Here is an 18,223-nt window from a genome sequence, read left to right as displayed (position 1 = left end):
TAAGGGGGGGGGCCTTGCTTTCTGACTGCACTGTAAGGGGGGGGGCTTGCTTTCTGACTGCACTGTAAGGGGGGCCTTGCTTTCTGTCTGCACTATAAAGGGGGCCTTGCTTTCTGTCTGCACTATAAAGGGGGCCTTGCTTTCTGTCTGCACTGTAAGGGGGGGCCTTGCTTTCTGACTGCACTGCAATGGGGGGCCTTGCTTTCTGACTGCACTGTAAGGGGGGGGGCTTGCTTTCTGAGTGCACTGTAAGGGGGGGCCTTGCTTTCTGAGTGCACTGTAAGGGGGGGGGGGGCTGATACCGGAGAAACTGACGGAAGCCAAGCACAGAGAGATGGACACAGGTTTCTTCAGGAAGGAAGAGATTCTTTATTGGATCACCGATCGGGACTCAGAGGGACTAATGTCACCAAAATACAGCAAGTTCTGAGCCCCGGACAATAATGCAGGCTCCTTATATAGGCACATAACTCCTCCCATATTAAACTCCACCCGCACATTCTCTTGACCAATCAATACAAATAAGAATTAACTTCCTGCTTGACCGCATGGCTTGTCCAGCACAATGGAGGAGGGGAATACTATATCCTGTATTCTTGCACATGCTCCGTACACTACTGATCGTATCTTGCCTCGTGCAACCAACTGATCGATACGTCAGCATATGCACGTACACATGCCACGTGGTAATCTCGGCCTACTAAATTTATTTTTACCGAGATTCCACCACATTCCCCCCTTTGATGCCTCTTGATATTTCACAATTACTTGAGGCATCACTTAACCTTGGTTTGCATACACCGCAAGTTACCTTGAACCAGACCAGACTTATCTTATGATGTGAATCTTCAACACTCATCTTCCTGCATTGGTTCTCCCTGATCTAGAGCCTTATATTTATTAATTGCCATTATCTGTGCAGCAGCCTTCCTCTCTGCTATATTTTCTATCAGGCTTTGCACAGACCTAACTACTAAGGGTATAAGACACGACAGGAGTAGACACAACATTAAAATCAGTAGGACTCCACCTACCACTGCCTTAAGCCCTCCAAACCACTCATACCAGCTACCAAACCAACTACTTGGATTGTACCCTTTCCATACCTGAGTAGGCACATGCGCTAGTTTAACCATATGGCTAGTAAGCTCAGCTATTGCTTGCCCTTCGTCATCTATTTGAAGACAGCAATTGCTCAGGTTAAACTTCCCACATACACCTCCCTCTACTGCCAAAAGGTAATCCAAGGCTAATCTATTTTGGTATACTGCTGTCCTCATCCTGGTATTGTGCTTCGCTAGAAGATTGAGCGCTTGTGAGGTCTCAATAGTAATTATCTCAACCACCGCCTGTAATCTTATAATACGGTTGAGCATATAAATTGGGGTTCTATAACCAAAGGTACCGTCCTCTGCCCACGTGGCTGGCCCATAGTAATCTATAATACGCTGGGGAGGCCATTCATTATCTTCCCAGGCGCCTATCTCTATGGGTCCTCTTTTCTTCCTATGATTCACATCATACACTTTAACACCTAAAGTCTCACCTGTTTCAATAGGTAACAAGAAGAAGGATGGTTTGAGCATACCCAACACACATGCCCCTTCCCAGTCCTGTGGCAACTCCGAATAGGCTTTCTTACCACAGATCCAGTACAAATTTGCTGGGGCTCTCCAGTTAGATGTGATGGATAAATCAAACCACACATACTTTAAATTGGCGTATCTAGCAAACGGGTTAGATGGTTCTGAGACATTTGAAGCCGACCACCAAGTTGTATTCTTCGTATCATCATCATAAGCTTTTTGCCCTAGACAAGTTAATTCTCCTACAGAAGTATTATACATCATTCCTTTCCTTGCTATGCAAACATAACCTATGATGGAGGTCTTTAATCTCCACTCAGATTTACCTCTAACACTCATATGATAATCGGCTTGTGTAGATATTAATTGGTCAACTGCCTCAGAACCGGACATTACCTCCTTTGCTTCCCAAGGCCATTGGTCTCCCATGTTAGTACCTCCACACACATAGCAGTTGGTAACATTAAGACTACCGGCAATACTTTCAGCTAAATCAATAAACAGGTTTTTAGCATTATGGGGGATCTTATTATCTATGCTCATCTCTTCATAAAAGGAATGGTATACTTGATGAGTCTGGGAGGATACCGTATCAGTCTCTATCCCTATAAACAATACTGTCCCAGGATCTAAACCCGTCCCATATATTTGAAACCCAAATAAATTACCATATTTATCTAAGAACTTGTCGGGGTTATTTATAAGTATATGGACTGGATTGCATTCCATAGACTTACAATTGGAATTGGAACCGGGAAAGGAAAGACCCGTCCGCGTGCACCAATAGTGATCCCCCAACCTCCGGCCTCCGGGCCAGGTACCCCGCCACTGGGCACAGAGTGGAGCCCGGCAGGGCCCTCAGTGTCACGTCCCGGCCCACGCCCTTTACGTCCGTCTTGGATTTTTCCAGGTGTACCACCAATTTCCCCTCCAGAACTCGGACCCCCGACACCTGTATGCCCCCGGCCGGGGCACTCACCAGCTCCCCTATCCGGAAAAAGGCCAACAGAAACGCTGCCTGGAACAGCGACGCTTCGAACCTGTCAAAGCAAATTTCCGGCAACACTCACACCGATACCAGGCGTCTAGTGTCAGGAAGTCTGCGGCCCCTCCGATACCCCTTTAGCGCTTACCTAATGACGAAGGTCTTAGTAATATCCTCCATCCTGTGTAGCTTAAACCAGAAAGCCATCGCCGCCATGGACCTGTCAACCATCGCCGGGGACGCACCCCTTGCAAGTAATTGACAGGTGTACCAGAAGAACGCGTCCGTGAGCGATTCCCCCACCGGCGCGCGGTCCAGCCCTTCCCATGACCGTTCCCATGACCCCCAGACCTTACTGTATGCGACCCACGTGGCCGGTGCCAGCGAAGCCTTCACAAGTCCCCCAAGCAGGACGCTCCTAGCCGCCATATCTCATCTGGGCACGCCTGACCCGCTTCCTGTGCCTCCGGTGCCACCGTCCGAAATCAGGACCACTGAAAACGAGAGAGCGTCAGCCACTTCGTTCAGGAACCCAGGCACATGGCGCGCGCGAAAAACTACATATAGTGACATGCACATTAAAATGAAGCGCCGCAGCAACCTGACCTCGCCGATTGATTATTCACTGCGTGCACCACGGCCATGTTATCCGAGAAGAAGACCACCTTCCATTCCCGCAGCCCCTCCCCCCACAGAGGCATCGCAAGGACCAGCGGGAACAGTTCCAGGAAAGCCAGGTTACGCATGAGGGGCTCGGTCCCCACTCCTCCGGCCACCTCTCTGCACACCATCTCCCCCCGAAATAGGCCCCGAAGCCTACACTGCCCGACGCGTCGGTGAACAGCTCCATTTCTGCCACTAACACGCCCTCCTGTCTAAAGAACACAGTCCCATTGAAATCCCGCAGGAAGGTATCCCATAGGGCCAAGTCGGCCCTCATGGCTGACGATACCCGTATGAAATGGCGTGGGGACCGCACCCCCACCGTCGCTGCCGACAAACTGCGGCTGAAGACCCTACCCATTGGGATCACCCAGCATGCAAAGTTTAGCATCCCGATCAATGACTGCAGCTGCCGCAGGGGGAACTTGCGTGCTTGCGCCACCACTGCCACCTCCCCTGTGCCTGTGCAGCTTCGCTATCGGCAGCCGACACTCCCCTTGCACAGAGTCTATCTCCATCACTAGGAAAACAAGGCACGCTGCCGGGCCCTCAGTTTTTTCTGCCGTCAGCGGGACCCCGAAATGGCCCGCCACCCACTCGATCGTTCTCAGCAAGTGCAGGCAAGTGGAGGAGTCCGCCGGCCCTACACAGAGAAAATTGTCCAGATAATGCACCACTGTTCCACTCTCCGCCTCAACCCGCACCACCCACTCGAGAAAAGTACTGAATTTGTCAAAGTAGGAGCACGAGATTGAACAACCTATTGGGAGGCATAGATCCACGAAGTACGCCCCCTCGAAGAAACACCCCAGCATGTGATGACACGCTGGGTGGACCAGAAGCAGCCTAAATGCCGCCTCAATATCACCTTTAGCCATCAGCGCCCCGCGCCCGGCCCTCCTTACCAGCTTGACTGCCCTGTCGAATGATGCATAGGAGACCGAGCATAGATCCCTGTCAATGTCATCATTCACCAACTCTCCCTTCGGGTAGGAGAGGTAGTGAATGAGCGCGAACATCCCCGGCTCCTTCTTGGGGACCACCCCGAGCGGGGAAACCCTTAGGCCCTCCAACGGTTGTGCTGGTAAGGGGCCCGCCATCCTTCCCAACCTGACTTCCTTACCCAGTTTTTCCCGCACCACTCCTGGGAACTCCGCCACCGATTTAAGGTTGCGCAGTACCCCCGTCCTCCCCCTGTCCCGGAAAGGAATAAAGAACCCCTGCCCAAACCCCGCCCGGAGCACCGCGGCGTCCGCCCTATTACCATAGCGGCTTAGCCATGGCTCCATCACGTCTAGCCTCACTGGGGTTAGGCCCCGGGGCAGGTGGAGCCCCTCCTCCCGCCCCGACCGCGTTGGAGACTCCGGCGTTCCCCGACTTTCCTTTCTTGAAGCACCGGTTGAGCCCACGGCGCCTCCACAGCCTGAGCACTCGTGCTTAAAGCGACAGGTGTTTCCCCATTTGCACTGGCCCTCGTTGAAGAGCCAGCATAAGCCCTTTTGCAAGGCGGCCAACGAGAAGGACTGCCCCTTTGCGCCGGCCATGGGCTGAAAGGGCTGCACCTTCTGCGCCATCATCAGCTTCATCCAGAGAGGTAGGTCCATTTGATCCCACCTCATACCTGGATTGGCCGCCAAACGCTGCCGGAACTGCTCGTCGTACCGCCACCATGCCAGCCCGCCATAAGTGCGGTACGCCCCCCAAATTCCATCCAAATAACAGAACAGGGAGGAGCATAAACCCGGCGATTTTTCAGCCAGAATGCTGGCCAACACGCAAAACGCCCTTAGCCAGTTACCGAAAGACCTTTTCTCCTCCTCCTCTTTCTTCTCGTCTTTCTTATCTTCCTCCTTGAGGTCGATAAAGTCTTCCAAAGGGAGGAGAGAAAATATCTCGCAGAATTCGCCTTTCCAGATCTTATCCTTCACCTCCTGCTTGAGGTATGCGTGTTGCCTGGCCGCATTGGGAACCCCCCTGCCAACTCTGCCCGCTCGCCCGTCGTGTCCGCCCCAGCAACCGTCGCCCCGGTGTCCCCGCCCGAACTCTGTCCCACGGAAGTAACCTTGCTAGAGCCCGTTACCCCGGCCCCCTGTGCCCATACCTGACCCAAACCTCCCCCCGTGTCACCACCCGCTCCCAGCGAGTGGAGAAGCGCTTGTAGTGTGTGAATTAGCGTACTGGATTGCAATGATGCACAGGACTCACCGGCCAAGCCCCTCGCCTCAGGAGCGCCCGGGGCTGCGTTGTCAACTGTCCCATGTCCTGGATGAGCGGCATCTTTCAATGACCCTCTGAATGGGGAGCCAACCCAGTGCAACCCCTGAGCTGCCATGTGCCCCCCCCCCCATGCCCCTCTGTACCCAACCCTGTAGGGGCCTGTCCGCTCACCCCCCCACCCCTGGGCCTGGCACTCCGTTTTCCGCCCACACCAAGGGGGCCCCTGCCGAAGCCCCCTGCACTTGCCTGTGGTTCCAGGGGCCCTCCGTGTGCTCCTTCCACTCTGACCCCGTGGTCCCCCGACATGGGTGCAGGGGGCGCCCTCCCGGGCCGCAACCCCGCGCCATCTACGAATCCAGGGGGCCGCCGATGTCCCATGCGGCCCCCGCTCCAGGTGCGGCCCTCCCTAAACTGGGAGCCGCGCCGTCCTCATCTCTGGCAGCCGCCCGATGGTTCCTGCTCCACCGATGCCTCCGGCGCCGTCTTCACCGGGCCCCACGCCCGGGCTCAGCCTGCTCTGTGGCCTCCTGGCCCGCACTGGACGACCACCGCCATCAGGATCCGCTGCTCCTACCAGGGCCGGTCCAAGTTGGGCCCGCAGCCAGTCCACTCCATGCCCTCGAGCCGCCAACCGGATCCTCTCCAACAGCTTCTCCATGTCGTCCATCGTCCCTGCAGAAACGAGAAAAACAAGGAACCCACCAAGCCAAATCCGTGGACACAGGAGTGTACACAAACTCGGCCAGGTAGGAAATTAAAAGTGAATCACTTAAATTGGATGCCTATTTAAATAGCCAAGCCTACTTACCCATAACTCCATTCCTTCCTTGCTTCCTCCTATGCCCGCCTCTTAACCTCTGTCAAGGCCCTTTTCTGCTTAGCTGTGCTTCAGCTACATGGGGCTACATTACATTTTGCAAAGTTACCACAATTACCAGATTATCAAACTCCCTGTTTAGGTAGTGAATAGTCACCTTTTAATCAGTAAATATGGAATGATTACTGTGCAATTGTATTCATCCTCGAGTTAATAGTTGTATGCATCCCTGTGCATGGAAGAAAACAGGAAACAAGAACAAAGCAAGACAAGACAGTGCACAGCCAAACCTTATAAATAAATGAATGTCATTTGAGGAGCAGTGTCAGAGTACATAGGCCATTGTTATTAAACTGCAAGGTATCCTGGAGTTGGCAGATAATGTATGTCTATGTATATATGTGTGTAGCAGCAAACTGTGTGATCATTTGACTTTACAGGATAGGAGGGGTATGCTTCATTTTTTTTACACTCGAGAAGTGCATATCATAAAGGTTGCAAAGTTACATTTGAAATTTCAAGTTTGAAATATAACAAATATATTCATTTGAACAGGCTTTTCTGTGTAATGCAAATATGTTGTTTTTTATTGAATACAAGATGTATTCCTAATAGTATAGTGCTGGACTACCTATTTAGGTGTCCGACCCACCACATAATGGAGTAAAAAGGTAGCTTACTTACCTTTTCTCCATCGCCATAATGGTCTTGCCATGGCTGACCCTGCCTCCATGGCTGAGATCCTCAATCTTGATGATCTTAGCCAATCCAATGCTTTCCCATCCATAAGAAAGCATTAGAAGGCTATTGCACATGCACGAAGAAACACCACTGTGAGCCAATCATCATCTCCTCATAGAGATGCACCCCTTTACTTCTATCCAGTGGCGGAACTACCCGCCTGCCAAGTGTTGCGGCCCCGGCCCGCACAGTAGAACCGCTGGGGCAGCGCGTTCAGTGGCCCATCGGGTGGTCCATGCTGTTAGGGCCACCCGATGCGAATTTATTTCCAGGGGGCCCGGTCAGCATTGCGGCACTTTAAAAGCGCGACCGGGCCCCCTGTAATGAGGTCAGAGGCTGGGAGGAAATGACTGCCCTGGTCACTTCCTCCGAGCAATCACCATGCCACATAGGAGGAGGAAGGAGAGGAGGGAGTCAGAGTAGGAACTTTGACTCCCATCCGCCTGAGCCACTGGACCGCAGGGAAAGTCACCCTCCTGAACCTAAAAGGTAGGAAGCAGAAGGGTGACTAAAATATTTAGCATGTTTGTGTGTTAGTGTATGTGTGTCTGTATGTATGTTTCTGTGTATGTGCATGTACATGTGTGTCTGTATGTATGTGTGTCTCTATATGTGTGTATGTGTGTGTTTGTATGTTTGTATCTGTGTGCATGTGTGTCTGTGTGCATGTGTCTGTATGTGTGTGTGTGTCTGTATGTGTGTATATGTATGTATGTGTGTCTGTGTGTGTGTTTGTATGTATGTGTATGTGTGTCTCTCTATATGTGTGTGTGAGGGACACACACACGTATGGAGGCGGTGGGGGGTGGACATATGGGTGGGCCCCTAGGGCAATTTTCGTATCGGGGCCCAGTGGTTTCTAGTTATGCTCCGGCTTCTTTCCTGCCTGGCTCTCTGCTGAGCTAATGTAAGCTCCTGCCAGGAACCTCCATATGCCATGGCTAAGCTCTGCAGTACATGACTAGTTCATTGGCTGAGATTACTAATAAACTAATAAACTTGCAAATGGGAATTCAGGCAAGTAAATACATGCATGCTTTCATTGGGGGTATCCCAGCTCCAGGGAACATACAGTTTTCTACAGGCAATATTATATGTTATTACTAAGGAGTATATCATTTCAGTAGAGTGAAATATTCATCTCTTTAAACATGCGTTGTTTTCTAATTTTTCTGAAGAAGTGAAACATAGGATCTTAAAAGCTACACCAGATTTTCAGAGGGGGTGAAGATTCTTTACCCATCCCACCACCACCACCTAACACACCAATGCCTGCTATTCCTAGTTACTGTCTCCACTGACTCCCCTTTCTTTGCCTATTAACCCCGGCTCTGGGGTATCGTTGTAGCACATCGACAGCTGTACATCACCAACTCTGTCTGTAACTCTACACTCTCTGCAGGATACCTGATCTTTCTAATGATTCATCTCCCCAGGATGTGCTCACGACACAGAGGAGGGTGTCAGTGTTTTGTGCGTGCTGTCATTGGAATTTTATGAACTGTTACAGTTATCGGTCTTATTCGTGACCAAGGTGGGATCACAGGTACCAGGAAGAAGATAAGCCATGGAGTTGGCACATAATGGTCACCTTATGGATGTGTTTGGCCCAGAGGACTAAAAGGATCTTCTGCCAAACTTATCTTCATCCATCCCAGGGCTTGAAAGAAATAACTGGAATGGACTCCTCGCCATGACCAAGGTACAGGAACAAGGGGAACTCTGTATTGTGAGGAGAGAAGATAGAAGTATTTCGAGTACGATGATGAGGGGTACATAATGGGCTATGTGCAAATCTGTTTAAATGAGAAAAATATTCCCTGCTGAAATACTATGTTTGCACATATGCAGCAGAACAGCACTAATTACTAATTAATTGCATTAAATTAGAAAATAGATCTAATTTGGGGGGAGAAAGGGGCATTTGTGTATATAAAAAAGTTAATTACTGGGCATCAAATTTGAAGTCTTATACTACTAGCCAGGCCTTAAAGGTTACTAGCCACTGCAAGCCATAGCATACTCACCAAGGGTAAATTTCTACTCGCCAATGGCTAGCGGCAAGTGGATATATTGTTGTTATTATTATTATTCTATTATTTATATAGCGCCAGCAAATTCTGTAGCACTGTACAATGGATGGACTAACAGACACGTAATTGTAACCAGACAAGTAGATCCACAGGAACAGAGGGGTTGAGGGCCCTGCGACACCCGTAGAGGTGACGGAAGTAGGTTGCTAGAAAAGTATTCACTGAGGGCTTAGTAGGTAATTTTTGACAGTTGCAGGAGAAGAGTCATGGGTGGGGGGGAATGAAAACCTGCTAACAGTTTAGTTGATAGGCTTTCCTGAAGAAGTGAGTTTTCAAAGATTTTTTTGAAGGAGTGGAGACTGGGTGAAAGTCTAACGGAGAAGGGAAGGGAGTTCCACAGAAAAAGTGCAGCCCTGGAGAAGTCTTGGAGGTAAGCATCAGGAGGAGGAGCACCAGGAGACAGCAGTATCCCGTAGACCAAGATTACGGAGTATGAGAAGAAACTGTTGATGATCAACAGTGTAAAAGGCAGCAGAAAGATCAAGGAGAATTAGGATAGAATAATGGCCACAAGATTTAGCAGCGATTAAATCGTTGGATACTTTGGTCACAGCCCTTTCGACAGAGTGACTAGCGCAGAATCCAGACTGAAGGGGGTCAAGCAGAGAGTTGGATTCGAGGAAGTCTGTCAATCTCGCATACACAACTCTCAAGGATCTTGGAGGCAAATAGCAGTAGCGAGATTGGCGGTTGTTGTATGGGGAGTTGTGGTCAAGGCTAGGCTTTTTCAGAATCGGGGTTATGGTTGCATGTTTGAAGGGTGAAGGAAATGTGCCAGAGAAAAGGGAGAGATTGAAAGTTTTAGTGAGAGGAAGAGCAAGAGAGTGAGACAAAGTGCAGATGAGATATAAGGGAATAGGTTCTTAATATGCATTAATTGTTAGATCAGTATTGTATTACAGTTCCCATCACTCTCTATCCAGCATTATAATTTTAACAAGGGGCCCCACAGATGCACCTATTGGGTTTATGTGAGATGCCTTTTGAGATTCAGTATCAAGTCAGTAATGGGTCCTAAAATAACAGTCAACCACAGCTGCCGATAGCAACCCCTATCATGCCAGCCACTGATAATAGCTGGTATAATATACACAGTTACAGTGTCGGATTTTATTCTATTGAAACTGACAGTCACTTTATCAAGTACATCTTTAATGAACTACAGCATCTTTCATCACGTTCATCAGAGGATGTAGGAGAATGATCGGAATTTTAGCCCCAGTTCTGGGAATTTTTCCGCCTGAGGATATTCATACCATGTATGGTGTACAGGTATATAGAAACAAAAAGCTAAATTGTTATTTCTTCATATTTATTGCAGACACAGAAAAGAATCTCTCTATTTGATATTTTTTCGGGAATCAATGAAGAAGAGGTAAGATTTCGATGTGTGTATAATAAAGTCTATCTATCTATCTATCTATCTATCTATCTATCTATCTATCTATCTATCTATCTATCTATATATCTACACATATGTATACAAATTTAAGGTGTAATGTTGAATGCATTCATGCTAAACTTATTAAAATCCCAAAATTCATTATTAATAAAACAGTATTATTTATTTTCACCATTGCATACATGTTCATTCTCAAACATTTACTGTCTCTGTGTAACTTTATTCCTTATACACACACCTGTATTATTTTTGCATACCTGTACTCTCTGGGAATGCCTGCCTGTATGCTCTACATACCTGTACTGCTTCTATACCTGTACTTTCTACACACCTGTACTGTTTCTCTATACCTGTAATATGTACACACCTGTACTGTTTCTCTATACCTGTAATATGTACACACCTGTACTGTTTCTCTATACCTGTAATATGTACACAGCTGTACTGTTTCTCTATACGTGTAATATGTACACACCTGTATTGTTCCTCTATACCAGTAAAATATACATACATGTACTGCCTCTCTATACATGTAAAAAGTGTACACTTGTACGGTTTCTCCCTAATATATGTATACCTGTACTGTTTCTCTATACGTGTAATATGTACACACCTGTACTGTTCCTCTATACCTGTAATATGTACATACCTGTACTGTTTCTCTATACCTGTACTTTCTACACACCTGTACTGTTTCTCTATACCTGTAATATGTACACACCTGTACTGTTTCTCTATACCTGTAATATTTACACACCTGTACTGTTTCTCTATACGTGTAATATGTACACCCCTGTACTGTTTCTCTATACGTGTAATATGTACACACTTGTACTGTTTTTCTATACGTGTAATATGTACACACCTGTACTGTTCCTCTATACCTGTAATATGTACACCCCTGTATTGTTCCTCTATACCTGTAATATGTACATACCTGTACTGCTTCTCTATACCTGTACTTTCTACACACCTGTACTGTTTCTCTATACCTGTACTTTCTACACACCTGTACTGTTTCTCTATACCTGTAATATGTACACACCTGTACTGTTTCTGTATACATGTAATATGTACACACTTGTACTGTTTCTCCATCCGTGTAATATGTACACACCTGTACTGTTTCTCTATACCTGTACTTTCTACACACCTGTACTGTTTCTCTATACCTGTAATATGTACACACCTGTACTGTTTCTCTATACCTGTAATATTTACACACCTGTACTGTTTCTGTATACATGTAATATGTACACACTTGTACTGTTTCTCCATACGTGTAATATGTGCATACCTGTACTGTTTCTCTATACGTGTAATATGTACATACCTGTACTGTTTCTCTATACGTGTAATATGTACACACCTGTACTGTTTCTCTATACCTGTAATATGTACACACCTGTACTGTTCCTCTATACCTGTAATATGTACATACCCGTATTCTGTTTCTCTATACCTGTACTTTCTACACACCTGTACTGTTTCTCTATACCTGTAATATGTACACACCTGTACTGTTTCTCTATACCTGTAATATTTACACACCTGTACTGTTTCTCTATACGTGTAATATGTACACACCTGTACTGTTTCTCTATACCTTTAATATGTACACACTTTTACTGTTTTTCTATACGTGTAATATGTACACACCTGTACTGTTTCTCTATACCTGTAATATGTACACACCTGTACTGTTTCTCTATACCTGTAATATGTACACACCTGTATTGTTTCTCTATACCTGTAATATGTACATACCTGTACTGCTTCTCTATACGTGTTAAATTCCCCCCCTTAACTGTTTCTCTATACGTGTAATATGTACACACCTGTACTGTTTCTCTATACCTGTAATATGTACACACCTGTATTGTTCATCTATACCTGTAAAATGTACATGCATGTACTGCCTCTCTATACATGTAATAAGTGTACACTTCTACGGTTTCTCCCTAATATGTGTATATCTGTACTGTTTCTCTATACGTGTAATATGTACACACCTGTACAGTTTCTCTATACCTGTACTTTCTACACACCTGTACTGTTTCTCTATACCTGTAATATGTACACACCTGTACTGTTCCTCTATACCTGTAATATGTACATACCTGTACTGTTTCTCTATACCTGTACTTTCTACACACCTGTACTGTTTCTCTATACCTGTAATATGTACACACCTGTACTGTTTCTCTATACCTGTAATATGTACACACCTGTACTGTTTCTCTATACGTGTAATATGTACACACTTGTACTGTTTCTCTATACGTGTAATATGTACACACTTGCACTGTTTCTCTATACGTGTAATATGTACACACTTTAACTTGTACTGTTTCTCTATACGTGTAATATGTACACACTTGTACTGTTTCTCTATACGTGTAATATGTACACACTTGTACTGTTTCTCTATACGTGTAATATGTACACACTTGTACTGTTTCTCTATACGTGTAATATGTACACACCTGTACTGTTTCTCTATACCTGTAATATGTACTCACCTGTACTGTTGCTCTATGCCTGTAATATGTACACACCTGTACTGTTTCTCTATACCTGTAATATGTACATACCTGTACTGCTTCTCTATACGTGTTAAATTCCCCCCTTAACTGTTTCTCTATACGTGTAATATGTACACACCTGTACTGTTTCTCTATACCTGTAATATGTACACACCTGTATTGCTTCTCTATACCTGTAATATGTACACACCTGTATTGCTTCTCTATACGTGTTAAATTTCCCCCCCTTAACTGTTTCTCTATACGTGTAATATGTACATGCCTGTACTGTATCTCTATACCTGTAATATGTACACACCTGTACTGTTTCTCTATACCTGTAATATGTACATACCTGTACTGTTTCTCTATACCTGTAATATGTACACACCTGTACTGTTTCTCCATAACTATATTCCATATACACATGTATTGTTTCTGTGTTCTTTCTTCCTGTTTATTCAGGATGTGACTTCCAATGCTTTATCGGACCATGGTTTTGGGTTCAGGATCCCAGTGGATGGATGCACCCCACCAGCAGTGGATGAAGCTGCCATAATTATACCAACTCTACCCGATCAGCTACACCAGAGTGAGACATCCACACAGGGTGAGAGAGGGGAGCAGAGATGGGATGAACATTCAATAGTCAGATAATTCACATTCGGTCTACTGAAACAGGCTTATTATCTTCCTATACAGATATTCCCGGATCAGACGTGCCCTGCACTCCCAAAGAGCCCACATCATTGTGCTCCCTGCAACACCTCTCCAGGATACTAATTCACATTTCAGTGATACTATCTATCGCAGCAACTTCCCTGTCAATCTGTCTCCTCTGTGAGTCTTAGGAACGTCCTTCACCCCATCCTGTCTTATTCTATATACACCCTGCACCCCATCCTGTCTTATTCTATATACACCCCGCACCCCATCCTGTCTTATTCTATATACACCCCGCACCCCATCCTGTCTTATTCTATATAAATCCCACCCTGCCTTATTCTATATACACCCCGCACCCCATCCTGTCTTGTTCTATATACACCCTGCACTACATCCTGTTTTATTCTATATACACCCCGCACCCCATCCTGTATTATTCTATATACACCCCATACCCCATCCTGTATTATTCTATATACACCCCGCACCCATCCTGTCTTATTCTATATACACCCCGCACCCCATCCTGTCTTATTCTATATATACCACGCACCCCATCCTGTATTATTCTATATACACCCCGCACCCCATCCTGTATTATTCTATATACACCCCATACCCCATCCTGTATTATTCTATATACACCCCGCACCCATCCTGTCTTATTCTATATACACCCCACACCCCATCCTGTCTTATCCTATATACACCCCGCACCCCACCCTGTCTTATTCTATATACACCCTGCACCCCATCCTGTCTTATTCTATATACACCCCGCACCCCATCCTGTTTTATTCTATATACACCCCGCACCCCATCCTGTATTATTCTATATACACCCCATACCCCATCCTGTATTATTCTATATACACCCCGCACCCATCCTGTCTTATTCTATATACACCCCACACCCCATCCTGTCTTATCCTATATACACCCCGCACCCCACCCTGTCTTATTCTATATACACCCTGCACCCCATCCTGTCTTATTCTATATACACCCAGCACCCCATCCTGTATTATTCTATATACACCCCGCACCCCATCCTGTCTTATTCTATATACACCCCGCACCCCATCCTGTTTTATTCTATATACACCCCGCACCCCATCCTGTATTATTCTATATACACCCCATACCCCATCCTGTATTATTCTATATACACCCCGCACCCATCCTGTCTTATTCTATATACACCCCACACCCCATCCTGTCTTATCCTATATACACCCCGCACCCCACCCTGTCTTATTCTATATACACCCTGCACCCCATCCTGTCTTATTCTATATACACCCCGCACCCCATCCTGTCTTATTCTATATACACCCTGCACCCCATCCTGTCTTATTCTATATACACGCCGCACCCCATCCTGTCTTATTCTATATACACCCCGCACCCCATCCTGTCTTATTCTATATACACCCCGCACCCCATCCTGTCTTATTCTATATACACCCTGCACCCCATCCTATCTTATTCTATATACACCCCGCACCCATCCTGTCTTATTCTATATACACCCCACACCCCATCCTGTCTTATCCTATATACACCCCGCACCCCACCCTGTCTTATTCTATATACACCCTGCACCCCATCCTGTCTTATTCTATATACACCCCGCACCCCATCCTGTCTTATTCTATATACACCCCGCACCCCATCCTGTCTTATTCTATATACACCCTGCACCCCATCCTGTCTTATTCTATATACACCCCGCACCCCATCCTGTCTTATTCTATATACACTCTGCACCCCATCCTGTATTATTCTATATACACCCCGCACCCCATCCTGTCTTATTCTATATACACCCAGCACCCCATCCTGTCTTATTCTATATACACCCTGCACCCCATCCTGTCTTATCCTATATACACTCTGCACCCCATCCTGTCTTATTCTATATACACCCAGCACCCCATCCTGTCTTATTCTATATACACCCTGCACCCCATCCTGTCTTATCCTATATACACTCTGCACCCCATCCTGTATTATTCTATATACACCCTGCACCCCATCCTGTCTTATTCTATATACACCCCGCACCCCATCCTGTCTTATTCTATATACACCCCGCACCCCATCCTGTCTTATTCTATATACACCCTGCACCCCATCCTGTCTTATTCTATATACACCCTGCACCCCAACCTGTCTTATTCTATATACACCCTGCACCCCATCCTGTCTTATTCTATATACACTCTGCACCCCATCCTGTCTTATTCTATATACACTCTGCACCCCATCCTATCTTATTCTATATACACCCTGCACCCCATCCTGTCTTATTCTATATACATCGCACACCCCATCCTCTTATTCTATATACACCCCACACCCCATCCTGTCTTATTCTATATACACCCCGCACCCCATCCTGTCTTATTCTATATACACCCTGCACCCCATCCTGTCTTATTCTATATACACCCTGCACCCCAACCTGTCTTATTCTATATACACCCTGCACCCCATCCTGTCTTATTCTATATACACCCTGCACCCCATCCTGTCTTATTCTATATACACCCTGCACCCCATCCTGTCTTATTCTATATACACCCTGCACCCCATCCTGTCTTATTCTATATACACTCTGCACCCCATCCTGTCTTATTCTATATACACTCTGCACCCCATCCTATCTTATTCTATATACACCCTGCACCCCAACCTGTCTTATTCTATATACACCCTGCACCCCATCCTGTCTTATTCTATATACACTCTGCACCCCATCCTGTCTTATTCTATATACACTCTGCACCCCATCCTATCTTATTCTATATACACCCTGCACCCCATCCTGTCTTATTCTATATACATCGCACACCCCATCCTCTTATTCTATATACACCCCACACCCCATCCTGTCTTATTCTATATACACCCCGCACCCCATCCTGTCTTATTCTATATACACCCTGCACCCCATCCTGTCTTATTCTATATACACCCTGCACCCCAACCTGTCTTATTCTATATACACCCTGCACCCCATCCTGTCTTATTCTATATACACCCTGCACCCCATCCTGTCTTATTCTATATACACCCTGCACCCCATCCTGTCTTATTCTATATACACCCTGCACCCCATCCTGTCTTATTCTATATACACTCTGCACCCCATCCTGTCTTATTCTATATACACTCTGCACCCCATCCTATCTTATTCTATATACACCCTGCACCCCATCCTGTCTTATTCTATATACATCGCACACTCCATCCTGTCTTATTCTATATACACCCCACACCCCATCTTGTCTTATTCTATATACACCCTGCACCCCATCCTGTATTATTCTATATACACCCTGCACCCCATCCTGTCTTATTCTATATACACCCCGCACCCCATCCTGTCTTATTCTATATACACCCCGCACCCCATCCTGTCTTATTCTATATACACCCTGCACCCCATCCTGTCTTATTCTATATACACCCCGCACCCCATCCCGTCTTATTATATATACACCCCGCACCCCATCCTGTCTTATTCTATATACACCCCGCACCCATCCTGTCTTATCCTATATACACCCCGCACCCCATCCTGTCTTATTCTATATACACCCCACACCCCATCCTGTCTTATCCTATATACACTCTGCACCCCATGTTGTATTATTCTATATACACCCTGCACCCCATCCTGTCTTATTCTATATACACCCCGCACCCCATCCCGTCTTATTCTATATATACCCCGCACCCCATCCTGTCTTATTCTATATACACCCCGCACCCCATCCTGTCTTATTCTATATACACCCCGCACCCCATCCTGTATTATTCTATATACACCCTGCATCCCATCCTGTCTTATTCTATATACACCCCGCACCCCATCCTGTATTATTCTATATACACCCCGCACCCCATCCTGTCTTATTCTATATACACCCCGCACCCCATCCTGTCTTATTCTATATACACCCCGCACCCCATCCTGTATTATTCTATATACACCCTGCACCCCATCCTGTCTTATTCTATATACACCCAGCACCCCATCCTGTCTTATTCTATATACACTCTGCACCCCATCCTGTATTATTCTATATACACCCCACACCCCATCCTGTCTTATCCTATATACACCCCGCACCCCATCCTGTCTTATTTTATATACACCCCGCACCCCATCCTGTCTTATTTGTAGATGTCATGTTTTGCTATGCATTAGCCTATTGTGTTCTCATATACTGTGCTCCACGATGATATTGTCCTCAGTGCAGTATTTCTACCACCCTGAGATTCATCAAGCCTGTCCTGATTTTCTGGAGATTTGTGCTCTTTCGTTGAACTGCTCCTTTGCAGAAGGTGCCAATCTCTGTCCTCCAACCAGACTCCCAAACAATCGGACCGTTGCCAGTGGTGGTGAGTAGAAGGGAGGAAGACATTTTGGGAATTTTATAAGATACAAATGAAATCATTGTTTTAATAGTTTATACATCACAAATAAGTGTAAAATTAGTAATTATTCCATAAAGAA

General features: G+C 46.1%; 1 protein-coding gene across 1 annotated transcript in view; it reads left to right on the top strand.

The window, feature by feature from the left end:
* Nucleotides 1–7,267: 7,267 nt before the first annotated feature.
* LOC134577407 (transmembrane protease serine 3-like) overlaps nt 7,268–18,223 on the top strand; it is a 35,487-nt gene continuing 24,531 nt past the window's right edge. Inside the window, exons 1-6 of the mRNA XM_063436129.1 lie at nt 7,268–7,498; nt 8,446–8,711; nt 10,424–10,477; nt 13,495–13,639; nt 13,732–13,869; nt 17,962–18,108. Of these exons, the coding sequence (XP_063292199.1) occupies nt 8,703–8,711; nt 10,424–10,477; nt 13,495–13,639; nt 13,732–13,869; nt 17,962–18,108 (493 nt within the window). The 5' untranslated portion in view covers nt 7,268–7,498; nt 8,446–8,702. The remainder of the gene's footprint in view (nt 7,499–8,445; nt 8,712–10,423; nt 10,478–13,494; nt 13,640–13,731; nt 13,870–17,961; nt 18,109–18,223) is intronic.

Source organism: Pelobates fuscus, chromosome 11 (assembly GCF_036172605.1).
Source record: "Pelobates fuscus isolate aPelFus1 chromosome 11, aPelFus1.pri, whole genome shotgun sequence".
Taxonomy (NCBI): Eukaryota; Metazoa; Chordata; class Amphibia; order Anura; family Pelobatidae; genus Pelobates; species Pelobates fuscus.
The sequence above is the reverse complement of the archived record's forward strand: the minus strand, read 5'-3'. Positions and strand labels throughout refer to the sequence as shown.